Raw genomic sequence first — 16067 nt, 5'->3', positions numbered from 1 at the left:
TATATATATAGATATATGTGTGTGTGTGTGTGTGTGAGTGTGGGTGCGCGCGCGCGCACTAGATCAGGGCCCATAATAAATTCAGATCAAGAACGTAAAGGTAAATCTCGCTCTAAAAAATTATATATTCTGAACAATGATGATGACCGGATGAATCGGGTAAGAGCTTTGTGGGCGATCACACCGAGATGAGTTGATGAGTTGGAGATGATTGCCCGGGCACCTAAACCTGTACTTTCAAAGGAGAAAGAACAATATTAATGGGCGTCGAAAGATTCTCCGGCGTGACCACTCCGACGTTCAAGTCAGTGAAGGGTTTTTAGAGATAATCTGATAATAAATGTTGTAGGCAATATGAAAAATAAATGAGAGTCTTTAATGCTAAATCAACTCGATATTTATAATAAGAAAATTAATAATTACTTTGTTTTCAGTATCCAACAACTACTTATGAGAGTAGTTATCCTTGCTTTCTGCCTTTACTGACAGGTCTGACAACCCATGCTTGTTTTGATTGAGTTCGGTTGCTTTTTACACGCCAAAAGTTTTGATAATAATGATTACAAAGCTAAGGTTTCTCATACCTATGCACTTGAGTACTATGTTTTATCGAGGTAACCCAGCCCGGGACACGTCATCCAAATTTTGTCTGAGCCCGGTCATCTATATATTTGGCGTCTTACATGATCCTATTGAAAACTTTCTATGATCTGGGCTATTCATCTATTGTCTCGGGTCATCCATGACCCGAGTTCTTCCGGTGATATCACCAATCAGAAAGTGTGATTTATCGGAATCAGATCAATTTTTAATAATTAAAAATAACTTGTTTAGTTTACATCACCGTATAAACTTTCAACTCTTTCCTTTCTTTTCTACATGGGATTAGTATCATATAGGCATTATGATCCATTTCCAAGAACTATTGCACGAAAATATCAGTCATGGAACCTATGCTTATCCCAAAATCCAATAATCATAAAATGTCTTGCGTAGCAACCACTCGTATGAATACACGCATATACATATGTATATGTTTGACAAATTCCAACTTGTCTCAAACGGCAGATTTTCCCAATCATTGTATTTGTTCCAACCCCGATATATATTTATACACGTACCCCTATGTTTCCATCTCCTGATCAGGAATATCAACTTGGGACCATTTCTCTACTCCTATATTCTTGAACAAGAAGACCCGACCCGAACACCCACCAAACCATCCATACCCGCCACACTGGTTCTGGAACTCCTGCCCGCGATCAGGTTCACCGCGGTGGACCGCCGGAAAGCTGTGCGGTGTGCTTCTGTGCATGAGTTCATCAGTTCATGGGTGAGGAAGAAATCAAGTGTTTGTCCCAACTCCAAGGTTTATTCCATCCTATCCATGTGAGCATTGTCCCCGTGATAGGATGGATGACCAAGATTTGCTCATGCATATATAGGACCCACTTTTTTTTTTGAAATTGTATTTGTGACAAGATCTTACCCATTGAAATGAAGTAAATGTAATATCCACATAGATAAGATCTCATCTACCCAACTCCAAGCACATTTTTCATCGGGGATGTATGGAGACCAATACCATTAGTCATTACCAGATGACGTGCCCGCTTTGTGGGACACGCCTATTGCCACGTTACTTGCGAGAAGAGTTCGATCGACGGCTGGAAAATGCCTTTGGCTATGATGCTGAAGATGATCGCGTGGACCATATTACAGCGGTTTTCCGAGTGTAATACGTCTTTTTTTTATAATAATTTTTAGCGAACATATTTTTGCATCATAATATATTACAGTATAATATCTTTTACAATTTTGTTACATATGTAATATAATTGGTAAAAACTAGTGTGAGACGGTTTCATGGGTCGTATTTGTGAGACGGATCTCTTATTTGGATAATCCATGAAAAAATATTACTTTTCATGCTAGGAGTATTACTTTTTATTGTGAATATGAGTAGAGTTGATCCGTCTCACGAATTAAGATCCGTGAGACGGTCTCACATGAGACTCACTCATATAAAAAATTATCTATCAGATAAAATACTTACACTTTTTGATTGCTACAACCAGGGGCGGAGCCAGGATCTTGGTTCAGCGTAGGCAACCATATAAATAATTGATAAAGCAAAAAAGAGAGCAATAATTAATCGACGGTTAAAAATAATGTGTCATAAAATTTGAACACAAGTTACGCACATCCAGTTGCATTGATAATTGATGGGAAAACTTCAGAAAAATGATGAACAACGACGTGTACAAAATCCGAAATAAAAAAAAATTATATAAAATTTACGTTCGAAAAATAAGCATTAATTCATTATCGATTGGAAAAAGCATAAAATTATAAAACAATTGAATGATCGACAAACATTGAACGAAACAACGAACCTAAAATTTGGTAACATTTTGAATTTTTTAGAGATTATGAAAGATTAAGCAGTAATTAAAATGAATTGGAAAGATTGTTACTCAAAGTATATGACGTTCGTAACTCGAGAAAAGAAAACACATACAAAAGGCTATATAGAGTGTATACTTAGATACTAATAACAAGTAAAAAATTGAGTCTAAAATTTGAGTCTACAAATTATTAAAAGAAAATTGGACCAGTATAGACAACTAAACATATAATAATAGCATACACAAATTAAAAATTTAGACATATATATATATATATATATATATATATATATATATATATATATATATCTATACTATTATAAATGTATGAGTTTGAATTGTGAATTTACTTGGTTACCCTTTTCCAACTATTACTTAATTAATGTCTTATTTATTTATTTAGGTGACTTTTCAATTTTCTTATCTAATTACCTAATTTTTTTAATTGATACATTTTATTTTACTATGCATTATTTCACATCAATATATTTTCTAAGCTTTATAATAAAAAATGGTTTCAACTTAATTTTTTTAAACTTCAAGTTACATTAATATATAAATTTTTTGTTAGCTGTTCAGATTTAATTTTTAAAACTTCAATTTAAAAAAACATATATGTTTTATACCTAAAAATAGTTCAAACTTTATTTTTTAAACTTCAAGTTAAATTAACATATATCTATAAATTTTTTGTTAACAATTCGAACTTAATTTTTTAAACTTTAAGTTTAAAAAAACATATATGTTTTATAAATAAAAATAGTTCAAACTTTATTTTTTAAACTTCGATTTAAATGAACATATAAATTTATGGTTAGCGGTTCGGACTTAATTTTTTAAACTTTAAGTTAAAAAAAACATGTATGTTTTATAAATAAAAAAAGTTCAAACTTTATTTTTTTAATTTCAATTTAAATGAACGTATAAATTTATGATTAGTAAACTTCAAGTTACATGTACATATAAATTTTTGGTTAGCGGTTCGAACTTAATTTTTTAAAACTTCAAATTTAAAAAAAAAATCATATATGTTTTATAACTAAAAATAGTTCAAACTTTATTTTTTAAACTTCAACTGAAATGAACATATAAATTTATGGTTAATATTTTTTAAACCTAAAATATATTTTCTATTTTCTAATATATTTTCTATGTTTTATAACCAAAAATGGTTCAGACTTAATTTTTTAAACTTCAAATTAAAAAAATATATATGTTTGATAACTAAAAATAGTTCAAACTTTATTTTTTAAACTTCAATTTAAATGAACATATAAATATATGGTTAGTATTTTTTTGACCTACAATATATTTTTTATTTTTAAATATATTTTCTATGTTTTTTTAAACTTCAAATGCATAAACATATAAATTTTTTGTTAGCGGTTCGGATTTAATTTTTAAAACTTCAAGTTAAAAAAACATATATGTTTTATACTTAAAAATAGTTCAAACGTTATTTTTTAAACTTCAAGTTAATGAACATATATATAAATTTATTGTTAGTATTTTTTAAACCTACAATAAATTTTTCTATTTTTAAATATATTTTCTATGTTTTATAACCAAAAATGGTAAGGACTTAATTTTTTAAACATCAAATTACATGAACATATAAATTTTTTGTTAGATTTTTTGTTAGCTGTTCAGACTTAATTTTTCAAACTTCAAATTAAATAAACATATATGTTTTATAACAAAAAATAATTTAAAATATATTTATTAAACTTCAAGTTAAATAAACATATAAATTTGTGGTTAGTATTTTTTAAACCTATAATATATTTTCTATTTTTTTTAACAAAAAATGTTTCATACTTAACTTTTTTAACTTAATGTTAAATCAATATATAAATATGTCATTATCTCATTTATATTTATCTATAACACTCATCCATACATTTTTAGTGATCTAATATTTGATTTGCATATGTTTCGATATATAAATTTAGCATAAATAAATATTTGTAGATGTTGGTGCTTTATTGTTTTTGAAATAATTGTGAGGACATCACGATATGAATAATTTTAGTTTTTTATTTTTTGTAATAATAATAATAATGTATTGTGATTTCACCGACTTATTAAAATGAACATACTCATATAATATTGCTCTAACGTTTGTTGATTTGATTGATTTATATACGATTAATGTATGTTTTTAATTTTTTAAAATTTAAGCTAAATGAACATATTAATTTTTAGTTAGAGGTTCAGACTTAATTTTTTAAACTTCAAGTTAAATAAAATTAATTTATTTAATTGATAGATTGATACATCATTATGCATTATTTTCCCTATTATTAGTTAATAATTGATATAATTTTAATTTAATTTAGTTTATTTATTTATTTAATTGATACATAACTATGCATTATTTCAAATAAAAATTTGAATGCTATTAATATTTCTTACATATTTTTTTATTATGCATTCTTTCACATGAAAAAGTAGGCTATTATTAATATTTTTTAAAGATATATTTTCTATGTTTCATAACAAAAAATAGTTCAAACTTGATTTTTTAAACTTCAAATCAAATAAACATATACGTTTTATAAGCAAAAATGGTTCGAATTGTATTTTTTAAACTTCAAGTTAAATGAACATATAGATTTGTGGTTAGTGATTCAGAGAATAAAATATAAATCAAACAAAGAGAAGAATTTTGTTTTCTATTATATATATTTTTTATTCAGCAATGAGCCTTTTATAGGCAAATATACATATGAAAAAAACCATAAAAATAGCAACAATATTTGACCACTAAATAACAAATATGCTAAGATAATTATTTTCTGTAATACTTTGTTAATAGTAAACAATGACTAACAGATTTTATTTGACAAGACAGATAACTAAGTACTTCGACAAACCTTTAACAATTCAATAATATCTCCCTTAAACCGATAAGGTAAACATCGGCTTAATAAGAACATCATCCTTCAAATTTGTTTTGTAGTATGCTAATACCAAGTAGCTCCCTTAGTTTATGAAATGCAGGTAGTTTCAGGGACTTGGTAAACATGTCAGCTACTTGGTTTTCACTTTTGCAATATATGAGATCAATTGTTTCATTCTTTGTGCAGTCACTTAAAATTGATATTTCACATCAATGAGCTTGCTTCTTTCATGGAGGACTAGATTCTTTGATAGTTTTATGGCTGAACTATTATCATAATAAATTACAAAAAGATCATGATTCTTGAATTTAAGCTCTTCAAGAATTTTTCTCAACCAAATAGCTTTACATGCACGTGAAGTTGATGCAACAAATTTAGCTTCAATGGTTGATAAAGTAACAATTGATTGTTTCTTCGAAGTGCATGGAACAACCGCTTGATCTAAGAAAAAAAATCATATCCTTAAGTTCTTTTTCTATCATCTCGATCTCCTTCAAATCTGATTGTTCTCCTTTCTTATAGTAGAGACCAAGTTCTTGTGTTCGTTGTCGGCATCATAAAATCTTCTTAACAACTTAAAAATGCATTTCTGTAGGATTCTCTATGTATCTGCTTATGAGACTGAAAGAATACATAATATCCGACATTGTTGCTGTCAAATACATTAAGCTTCTAACAATTTGCTTGTAAAATGTGTTGTCAATCTTATTTCCTTAACAAATTTTTGTTATCTTCAAACCATAGTCTACGGGAGTACTTGCATAATTACATTTCTTCATATTAAATCTGCACAAAATTTTTTGAACACATTTCTTTTGTGAAATAAAAATCTCATAAGTAGATTGAACTACTTCATATCAAGAAAATGATGCATCTTGCCAAGATCCTACATATCAAACTCAACCATCATGGACTTCTTAAATTTTGCAAACATGACACTATCATTTTCAGAGAATATAAGATCATTAACATATAAACAAACAATGAGATTTTTCCATCATCTTCAATTTTGTACAAAGTTTATACTCATATGAACTTTTTTGAAAACATACCTTAAAAAATAAGTCTTAATTCGACTATACTAAGCTCGTGGGGCTTGCTTTAACTCATACAAAGTTTTTTTTTCAATTTATACACTTTATGCTCATTTCCAACTTAATATAACAAGGAGGTTGATGGATACATATATATTCTTCCCAGTCTCCATGTAAGAATGTCGACTTTCCATTTTCTTTCAATTTACTCATGTAAATCTACTTCACACATCGTTTTTTGACCTTTTGGAAGCTCGATGAGTTCCCAAGTTTTATTTTTATCGATGGATGTGATTTCAGCATCCATTGCCTTTTGCTATTTTGATTCTTTGACACCTTCTTCAAAAGCTACTGGATCACAATATGAAAATAGAGCAAAATGAACAAATTAATCTTCAATTTGGTTATTACCAGTTACCTCATAATTTGTCATCCATGTTGCTCTTCTTCTAAATCGTTGAGATCTTTGTTCATTTTCTGTCTCGTTGACTAAAATATGTTGATTGATTATTGATTGTTGCTTGTACTCTACATATTATGCATTCTCCAAAGGTTGATGCATTTCTTCTCCATTTTCTCCATCAAAATCAGCTTGAATTGGTTGTTTAATAATATTTTCATCAACGAAAAACTACTGAACATCATGAATATTTTTGGCATTGGGATAATTGGATCTACCGATTATCGTGTTAGTATCTATTTGGTTCAACTTTGAACACAATTCTTTTTCTGCGCGTATATTTTACCTTGTTGACTTGTAACTCAACTGAGTTGAGATAAAGCGATTGTATTTTGTTAGCTCAAACCAATAAATACCGAAAGTTTTAATAGGTATTCATTCACCCCCTCTAAACATCTAGCCGGTCCTAACAACATATGAGATTGAGTACATGCTGATAGTCATAGCCTAAAAAACGAAAGCTAGAGAAATCCATCATTCATTGTTGCAATTGCAATTATTAAATAACAAAAGGACACTTGGTTATTGTATGTTGTTGAATTAGTTAAATATAATTTGACATAACATATTGATAAAATAATGAATTCCTTCAAAATCATTGCTTAAGAATTGATATGTGCATTAATCGATATTTGAACAGTCGTTTATTAATTATTTTAATTTAAATTATTTAAATTGTGTTTGTTTTATCCTTTTATTTTAATTTCAATTTAGTTTATTAATTTATTCAAGTTTTTGTTCAAGTTAATTAAAGAATTGTTTTTAATGTAGATTTGTAATATATCAAGTTTTTTCGGACGATATCTGTTCTTGTTATTAAAACTTGACATGTACACAGAAATAACAAACAAAATTACATAACGAAAAGTAAATTATTTAAAATAAACATGTGAAAACATGTAAATTTCATATATGTAATTAATATGAATTTATAAAAAATATAATTTTCAATTTTATTTATTATATCAACTAATTTTATCTCAAATAAAATCGTTTCCACGTGCAACGCACGTGCACTGTTCTAGTATATATATATATATAAACATATAAAAAAAATTTTGGCCCAGTGTCGGCACCAGCCCACACTGGGCCTATGCTGGCTCCGCCCATGGCTACAACAAACTCTATTTATTAAAAAAAATCCGAACACTTCCATACAATAGACCAAAAAATGAAGCCACAAAAAATATAAATGACCGCGAGTTTCTAAGTCATAAAAAAAATTATGGATGAGTCATGCGGAAGCCAACTTGGTGAGTACTTTATCCGTTTTCATGAATCAATTTCTCCAATATTAATTAATTAACTATACTAAGTGCCCCAGAAGAAATGTATTATCCAATAATATATTATCCGGTAAATAACAGCAAACATATATTTAATATATCAAAATATTATCAAATAATATTTCATGAAAACATAAAAACCAAAACTAAACAGTAATGTGGTGTACAGATTCTTGTAGAAGTTTTGACTATGTTTATTCGTGTAAGAAATACTAAGATAAAAAGGAAAGAATCGAGAATAAGTGATTTTATATTAAATACATTGTTTGATATTATGCGCAAGAACCTGCTTCAGTAAACTAGCGTAACTTTTACTATTTTTAAGTGCATTTTTAAATTATCGGAAAACCATTAATATTTAGAATCGCTTTAAATTATATGTATTTATCATACGGTGAATTTGGTTGAATTTACGTACAAACTACCATGTGATTGGAATTGCTTTTGTATTAATTTCAGTGTTTTAGTACCAAATGATGATTGTTCACTTCCTCGGTTTTCAGAAATCACGGCTCCGCCTATTTGTGATATTGTCCGCTTTAACATGATGAAGTTGACACAAAACAACCGACAAAAAAAGAAACGGAAAAGTGTAAAAGTTTATGTTTTGATGGGTTGCTAATCTAAATTATTTATGATAAAATCTCATTAACCCAATTAAACCTACAAAAAACGAGAGAAAAATCTTATCAAACCAACTAAACTAATATTAGTAGACAGTAATGTATACATGTTCCTGATAATATTATTATTATTATTATTATTATTATTATTAACTCGGGGTCGAAGCAACACGTGTATTGATATTATACATTGATTTAACTCCGGGCATCTTGGCTTTAAAACGAAACACAATGTGTGGCGTCTGCATACACGGGCTCTTTTACCAAATGTCATGGTTCAGTCCACTTGTGATATCGTCCGTTTTGGCCCAAGGTACTTTAAAATAATAATTTATTTTTTATTTTAAAATTTTAAAAAATAAATATTTTTTGACATATTTGTATTGAATAAAAAAAAAAAGAATATACCATTGAGTTTGAATTTGAATCCAAAACAGATGAATTATTGAAAAAAATATGAAAATAAACAAAAAAGACATAAAATAGATTTTAAAAAAAAAATCACCTAGCTGCCGCCTGTGTACCTAGGTGGTGCCTAGATGATCGTCCCTCTACAAATATTTGAATCACTCATTAATAAACTATATTATTTATTTAAAATCATAATATTTTTCTATCCAAAAATTTTATTATTATTATTATTAACCATATTGTTGTGTATACAAAAATAAATTATCAATATGTCAGCCTATCAATAAAATGAACGTTGTATGTAATTGTAAATTTTTCCACAAAACCTTTGCATAACAAACTAAACGTGTGGGAAAGTAAAATATTAATTATTATTTAAAAAAAATAGAGATTAATTATTTTACAATTTAAATCGGAACGTAGATTTTTTGATGATGTACAATTAAGTCAATGATTACGTAACAAAGTACTAAACTACAAAAATATTAAAAACAGTATTACATTATGGGGAAGTTATTGAAAAATCCCCAATCAAAAAAATTCTTTGGCTTCACTCCCTACCCACAAAATTATGGTATTATGTCATACAAAATGTGGTATACTTCATGTGGAAATGTGGTACACTTCATGTGAAAATGTGGTACTAAAAAAGTACTTAGGAACTGAACATAAAAAAAAATGACGGTTGGGGACTTTCCGTTACATTATTATAGCCCGACTATAATATAATCATGTGCGTGTATGTAATAAAGGATTTATGTACAAAAGCAAAGATCGAGTCATTAAAATATGCGCGTGACCTTTACGCTCCTCTTCGTTCTTGTTCAAGTACATAAACATCAGTCAACCAGTCAGGACCCAAAATCCAGAAAATAACATAGAAAATTCGCCAGATTCTGATCCCTGATTGTCATAAGTTTATTCATCACCAAAACACCCTTTTTCTTTATATATATATATACAAACATATTCATATATTTGTTATTTTCAATGCATTTTATTTATTTTTTAATTAGTAATTGTTCAGATTATATTTGTACCTTCATGAATCTTTGATTGTTTAAAGTGGAAACAGAATAAAATTGTCGAAGATGGTAAATTGGATCCTGGCTCAATCTTTTCTGAATATATGTCTGGCATTTATTGGATGTTTGCATATGTGCAATTCTCAAGAAAGTGGTCAGGTCAATACTTACACTATTTCGAGCTTCGCGTATGCACAAACTTTCCTCAAACCATATGACTGGCGTTATTTAAGAGGTAAATTTACTTCAATTTTGCTTTTCTTGTTTCTTTTTTCCCTTTTTTTTTATGATTCTTTGTGAATTATGAATGATCTTGAGCATAATTTAAACTTGTGTTCTTGGTGTTCTTTTAATATATGTGTATATATATATATATATACACATGTGTGTGTGTGTGTGTTTTGATGGTTTAAATTCTTGATCGTTTGGGTTTAATTCGCTCTTCTGTATGGTTTTAGTATTTTGAAGAATTTTTAGTTGTGACGCTTGGTGTGTTATATAGCTGTATTGAATTTCTTTTAATGTTTTTTTTGGGGAATGCATCTGATTTGTATTGGTCAATTGAGCTATAATCTAGATAAATTATTGCTCTATAATTTTTTTTTTTAATTGTTCTCACGAGTTAATGTATTTCCAGAGCTTAAAAGTTGTTAGCTTGAGGGTCGAGTTCAAAATACTCAAAAAAAATGTGTTGATGTTCGATGTTGAGTTCGACTCCGATATTTTATTACTGGAATGTTGGTCTCATTGATCCTTTTTCAATACCTTGTTGTTCATGAGCATTTTGGATTGTCATGTTTGGTGGTGGGGACTAAAAAAAGTTACAGTTTGAAGATGTTATTCCGGATAATCTAAATCTTGGCCTGGCAGAACTTAATTAAATCCTTTTGATTTTTAAAAGAATATTTTTTTTTTGTTTATAAGCATTAACATAAGTGTTTAGATAGTGTGACGTTTATTCGTGCGATAACTTAGAGTTTTGATGTCCGTGTGCCTCATTGCAGTTGAATTGCCACCGCGGTTTTCTTCAATGTCTCTGGCTTTGGAATCAGATGTAGACCTTGTAAGTCTTTGTACAGGCGTGCTGATTACTTATCACTTATCAGTAGACCTATAGAATAAAAAATATTTTCAATCTTCGTGTCCTTTTTCTTGGTACTTAATTGTTCTACTTAATATTTACACAAGTCATCGTGCGATGTTTAAGACACTTTCACATTTTTAATGTGGATGTGTGGTTTTAACAGGATCTCAGTGAAATAAAAAATGCGACCGCAAGCTCTATGCCCATGTTATGCTTTCGTGAAGGGAGTCCTCCTCTTCCTGATGTTTATAATACAACTCTAACCAGCCTAGGTAAACTGTTTGGTGGCATGTCGTCCAAATTTTGTTCTCTCTGTGATGAAATTTTTTAGGATATTACTTAAATAAGTTATTCATATTGCAGTTATAGATTACATTTCAAATAATTCTTTTGTTGGGAATCAAAGCCTTCAAAATTTTGAGAACTGCTATCCAATGCAGAAGAATATACAGTTGATAGTGACAAATGAGCAGGTTTGTTTGGAAACCTTTTATGCAGCAGATGCCTAGACTAGACAATTCCGAACATGAACTAAGTTTCTGTACAGATTTCTTCAGGAACGTGGTATTTCGGGCTATTTAACGGCATAGGACCAGTGAGGACACAGTCTAAAATGGTACTTTCTCTAATTGCTTCTAACAATGTTATTTGTAAATGATAGAATTTGTTACTAATTATGTTGCAGGAGTAACACTTACCCCTTCTATCATGTGTGGCTGCCTATGTGGCACTATGATAGAAAATGTGTTGTTTGAGCTCCTACATAATATAAATAATTAAAAATTGTATTGTGATAACTGGAGTATAGTGGCGAATGCGACCTTACATATAATTTCTTGAAATCATAATTATAGAAGAGCTCATTAATGCTAAACATTTTGAAATTCCATATGCGCTAATTTTGACATAACTCACTTACAATGCTCTCTTATCTTCTGACGTTCATTCTATATTAACAGATTAATCGAGGTTCAGGATACTCCTTCGGAGCCAATATTACTGTGGAAGGATGCACAACTTCAATGGTGGTTGGCCAGTTCTGCAACCAAACCATTAATTCACTTTCTTGTGAAGAAAACTATAATACAACCAGCAGTTTAACTTTTGGTGGGATAGCCAAAAATGTTATTTCCTGCAGAAATCCCAATGGTGTAGTTTGTCATGAAGATGATGGATCGAAAGTCTATTCTCTGGATTTGGTAGGATTCACCGAGGAGCTAATTATTACAGCATCAAATGTCACCGATAGCAGTGGTTTGATGTGTTATGTTAGACTCAACTCAATGCCGCTCAAAACTGCTTTTGATTTTTCGGGTGACATCAGTAAATCCCCTTTGGTAATAAGCCGTCCAAAAGCTGGCAGTTGGTACATTATCATTCAACCCATAGACGTCTCAAATAAAAGTGAGGGAATGCAGAAAAATAGCTTGAAATTGTGCTATTTATTGGATTTGCAAGTTTTTCAATGTCCTGAAAACAAGGCTGGATTGAACTGCACATTTGATAGATATGTTCTTCAGGTAGAATTTCAAGTTTCTGTTACTCAGTGAAGTTCTTTATGATCAACATTGAGTAGTTTGTTCATTGTATAGGATATATTAATAACTGAGATTCAGTACATCAATCCTCCAAGATTTACGCCCTTAAACTTAATGGACAAGTGAGATTTGCTCTTTGAACTCAGTTCCTTAAAGTTTATTGTTGGATCTAAACTTTGGGCTTATGGGACGGGGATTTTTTCCTTTTGATATTCATAACTTATTCTAGTGCATATTATAATATTCGAAAGTAGTCTACGTAGTCTAGCTTTGACATCAGGTTCATTTATCTTTGAGAAATTTGAGCTTTTTTTAGCTTGCTGAGAATCATTTTTCTGCAGGCGGTACTTCGGAAAAATCCATCTATCCCTTTTGAATCCTATTATGTGCCATTAAATCAAAAAATGTCTCCAGATTCTACTAATTTTCCTCTTGAACCTCTCTTGGGCAACTTTTCTAATGGCGAAAATACCAACAATTTTTGGACCTTTTTCCTCCTGGATATTCCATCTGCTGCTGCTGGAGGAAGTATCCACGTGCACATTGCATCTGATGTGAAGATAAGTTATGAGATATACGCAAGATATGGAGGGTTGCCGTCTCTGAAGGATTGGGATTACTTCTATGCAAACTCCACAAACAACAGCAATGGTTCAATGTTTTTCAAATTGTATGACTCGGATGACGACAAAATTAGTTTTTACATGTTATTAGTCAGAGGCGGAACCTGGAGTTTTGGGTTGAGGCGACTGAGTTCTCCTTATGGTTCCGCAAGTCAAACTATTATCTCCTTATCATTAGAGAGGTGTCCTCGGAAGTGCTCTTCTCACGGAACGTGTCAATCTGTTTTAGATACTAGTGGGCTGACTCTTTACAGGTTTGAATGTGTTATCTTCTGAAATTTATTGAGTTGAATAAAAATAGCTAAACTTTCTCTAATTTGTTTATCTTCTGTTTTTGTGCCTTGGAATCAGCTATTGTGCTTGTGATCGGAACCACGGAGGCTTTGACTGTAGTATAGAACTTGTATCTCATCAAGGTTGGTTTATTTGCTTATATAAATCTTAAAAAATGCTTCTTACTTCTTTTTTTGCTTCTAGCCACCTATTTCCTTGTTTTACATGGGCCAGAATTCTAGCCTGCTAATAAATACCAAGAACCACACTTGCATAACGAAAGGAGGGTAGCATTTTTAGGGTATATTCAGGAATTCGGAGGAGGTCTGGCCCTTTAATGGACTTGTGGAAGCAAAATTTCTAATTTTAGAAAAATTATACATTAAATTCAAAAGTTTTCTAGTCCGAGAGGGCGATTGCTCCCCTTATTCGCGCCTAAATCCACCTCTACTTGTGGGGCTACAACCATCCTCTGGAATTGTCATTTTTTTACTCTTGTGCTTTTGAGCGTTACCATGAAATCTTGTGTAGGTCACATTCGACAATCAATTTTCCTAATAGCATCCAATGCTGCTGCTATGCTCCCAGCCTATTGGTCCCTCCGAAATAAGGTATTCAGCCTTAAAAATTCGTTAAGGTTAAAAAAAAAAGAAATATTAGCACTCAAGTTTTCCAGCTTATCCCAGCCATCGCTTTATCTGCATTTCAAAGTCGGTTTTCTCTAGGCATTTGCAGAATGGGTTCTTTTCATGTCAAGTGGAATCTCAAGTGCTCTGTATCATGCATGTGATGTAGGGACATGGTGTGTGCTATCTTTTCACGTCTTGCAGGTATTAATTTATTATAGGTCTCGAGTTTTATCAGGTTTCCTCATCTATGGCTTGACCTTGGTTGCATGCTTCTTCCAGTTCTTGGACTTCTGGCTTTCTTTCATGGCTGTTGTTAGTACGTTTGTCTACTTATCCACTATCAGTGAAGTTTCGAAAAGGACAATACACACAGTCGTTGCAATTCTAACAGCTCTCATGGCTGAAACTGGTCCAACGAGGTAATTTGTCCGTCAATACAATATGCGTATACTACATGTAGTATCTGGTTTGTTCGTTCAATAGAATTGCATCATCTCATTTGATTGGAAAGTGGGCTTTATTCAGATCTTCAAACATAGCTCTTGTAATAGCCATTGGAGCGCTTGGTCTTCTTGTTGGGTTGCTAATCGAGCTCTGCACTCGTTATCGGTCACTATTCTCCTCAACAGAGTTTAATATAAATCTCCTTCACGGGTATGTAAATCATCTTGCTGCAAAAAATTTTATGGTAGGTGCGTGAAAAGTGTGAGATCATTGTCAGCCACCTCCCATCTGCTGGATCTTTCATTAAAAGTCTATGATACATACTATATGATTAATGTTAGTACAACTACCAATATTAACGATCATCATGTAATAAATTTATCCTTCTCTGATAATTTAAATACAGATGGGAAACTGTAAAGAGTTGGATCCGTAACATCATCAAGACGATTATAAAACGCTTTCGCTGGGGATTCATTCTTGCTGGTTTCGCTGCATTAGCAATGGCTGGGATAAGCTGGAAAATGGAGAGCACAGAAAGTTACTGGATTTGGCACAGGTATACAATACTTATTCCAAACCAAAATCTTTCTTTTCTTTCTCTTTTCGAATATCTCAAGTTTGGTTCAAATCGTCATGCAGCCTGTGGCATATATCCATCTATACGTCTTCGTTCCTGTTCCTCTTTTCGAAAGTATCTGTTATGAACTGTGATAACGAAAGATCTTCTGGTGGGAGCTACGGATTAGCTCGACAAAATTCAATCACCGGAGTCGAGCAAATACGTGGAAGTTCGACACCGTTTGCAACTCTATAGTAGTTGTATATCAGCTTTACATGCACCGAGTATGAATTTCATTTTCCGTAGCTACACAAGGTGAGGTTATACAACAATAAACATGAGAAGAATAGGTGTATATTTTTATATGGAACTCAGAAAATGTTTCAATAGGGTGAAAATTTGTGAATTTTGGAAGTACTGTGCTCACATTTGATCTTATCAAAAATCGCTTTTTGATATATAAATTTTGGATCTGAGTAAACGGATATGCGAGCGTGGATTGTGTTTAGAGCATCTGCATTGGTATGTTAAATTGTGTTGTAACACCAATTTTTTTGTTTAAACCAATGCACAATTGAGTTATAACTGACACTTAGGCAACAGAGAATACATATTTGGATCATCTACAAACACTGATATTGTTTTTTTTTAGATAAAATGATAAACTAATTATTTCATATAAAAAATGTACAGGTGTTGTGTTTCAACTACGAAGTTTAAAATCCAAGAGAATACATTGTTAATACATTTGAGCACAAAAAAAA

The 16067-nt window shown here is 30.8% G+C and overlaps 1 protein-coding gene across 1 annotated transcript; it reads left to right on the top strand.

The window, feature by feature from the left end:
• The first annotated feature begins 9892 nt into the window (after window positions 1-9892).
• Window positions 9893-15786, top strand: LOC140813947 (uncharacterized). Its single transcript, XM_073172772.1, has 14 exons — window positions 9893-10385; window positions 11155-11213; window positions 11398-11506; window positions 11598-11707; window positions 11782-11850; window positions 12194-12754; window positions 13114-13649; window positions 13747-13811; window positions 14200-14279; window positions 14394-14498; window positions 14577-14716; window positions 14823-14951; window positions 15148-15300; window positions 15384-15786. The coding sequence occupies exons 1-14, from the start codon at window positions 10217-10219 to the stop codon at window positions 15556-15558; spliced, it is 2460 nt and encodes an 819-aa protein (XP_073028873.1). The 5' UTR covers window positions 9893-10216; the 3' UTR covers window positions 15559-15786.
• The last annotated feature ends 281 nt before the right edge of the window (window positions 15787-16067 follow it).

This window comes from Primulina eburnea, chromosome 15 (genome assembly GCF_022965805.1).
Source record: "Primulina eburnea isolate SZY01 chromosome 15, ASM2296580v1, whole genome shotgun sequence".
In the NCBI taxonomy this organism is placed as follows: domain Eukaryota; kingdom Viridiplantae; phylum Streptophyta; class Magnoliopsida; order Lamiales; family Gesneriaceae; genus Primulina; species Primulina eburnea.
This window is presented reverse-complemented; position numbering and strand designations above follow the sequence as displayed.

Coding starts and splice junctions, on each gene's coding strand:
- LOC140813947 (XM_073172772.1), top strand. CDS start 10,217: ATGGTAAATTGGATCCTGGCTCAATCTTTTCTGAATATATGTCTGGCA. Junction 12,755..13,113: donor TTGATAGATATGTTCTTCAG/GTAGAATTTCAA, acceptor ATTTTTCTGCAG/GCGGTACTTCGGAAAAATCC. Junction 15,301..15,383: donor AGTTACTGGATTTGGCACAG/GTATACAATACT, acceptor ATCGTCATGCAG/CCTGTGGCATATATCCATCT.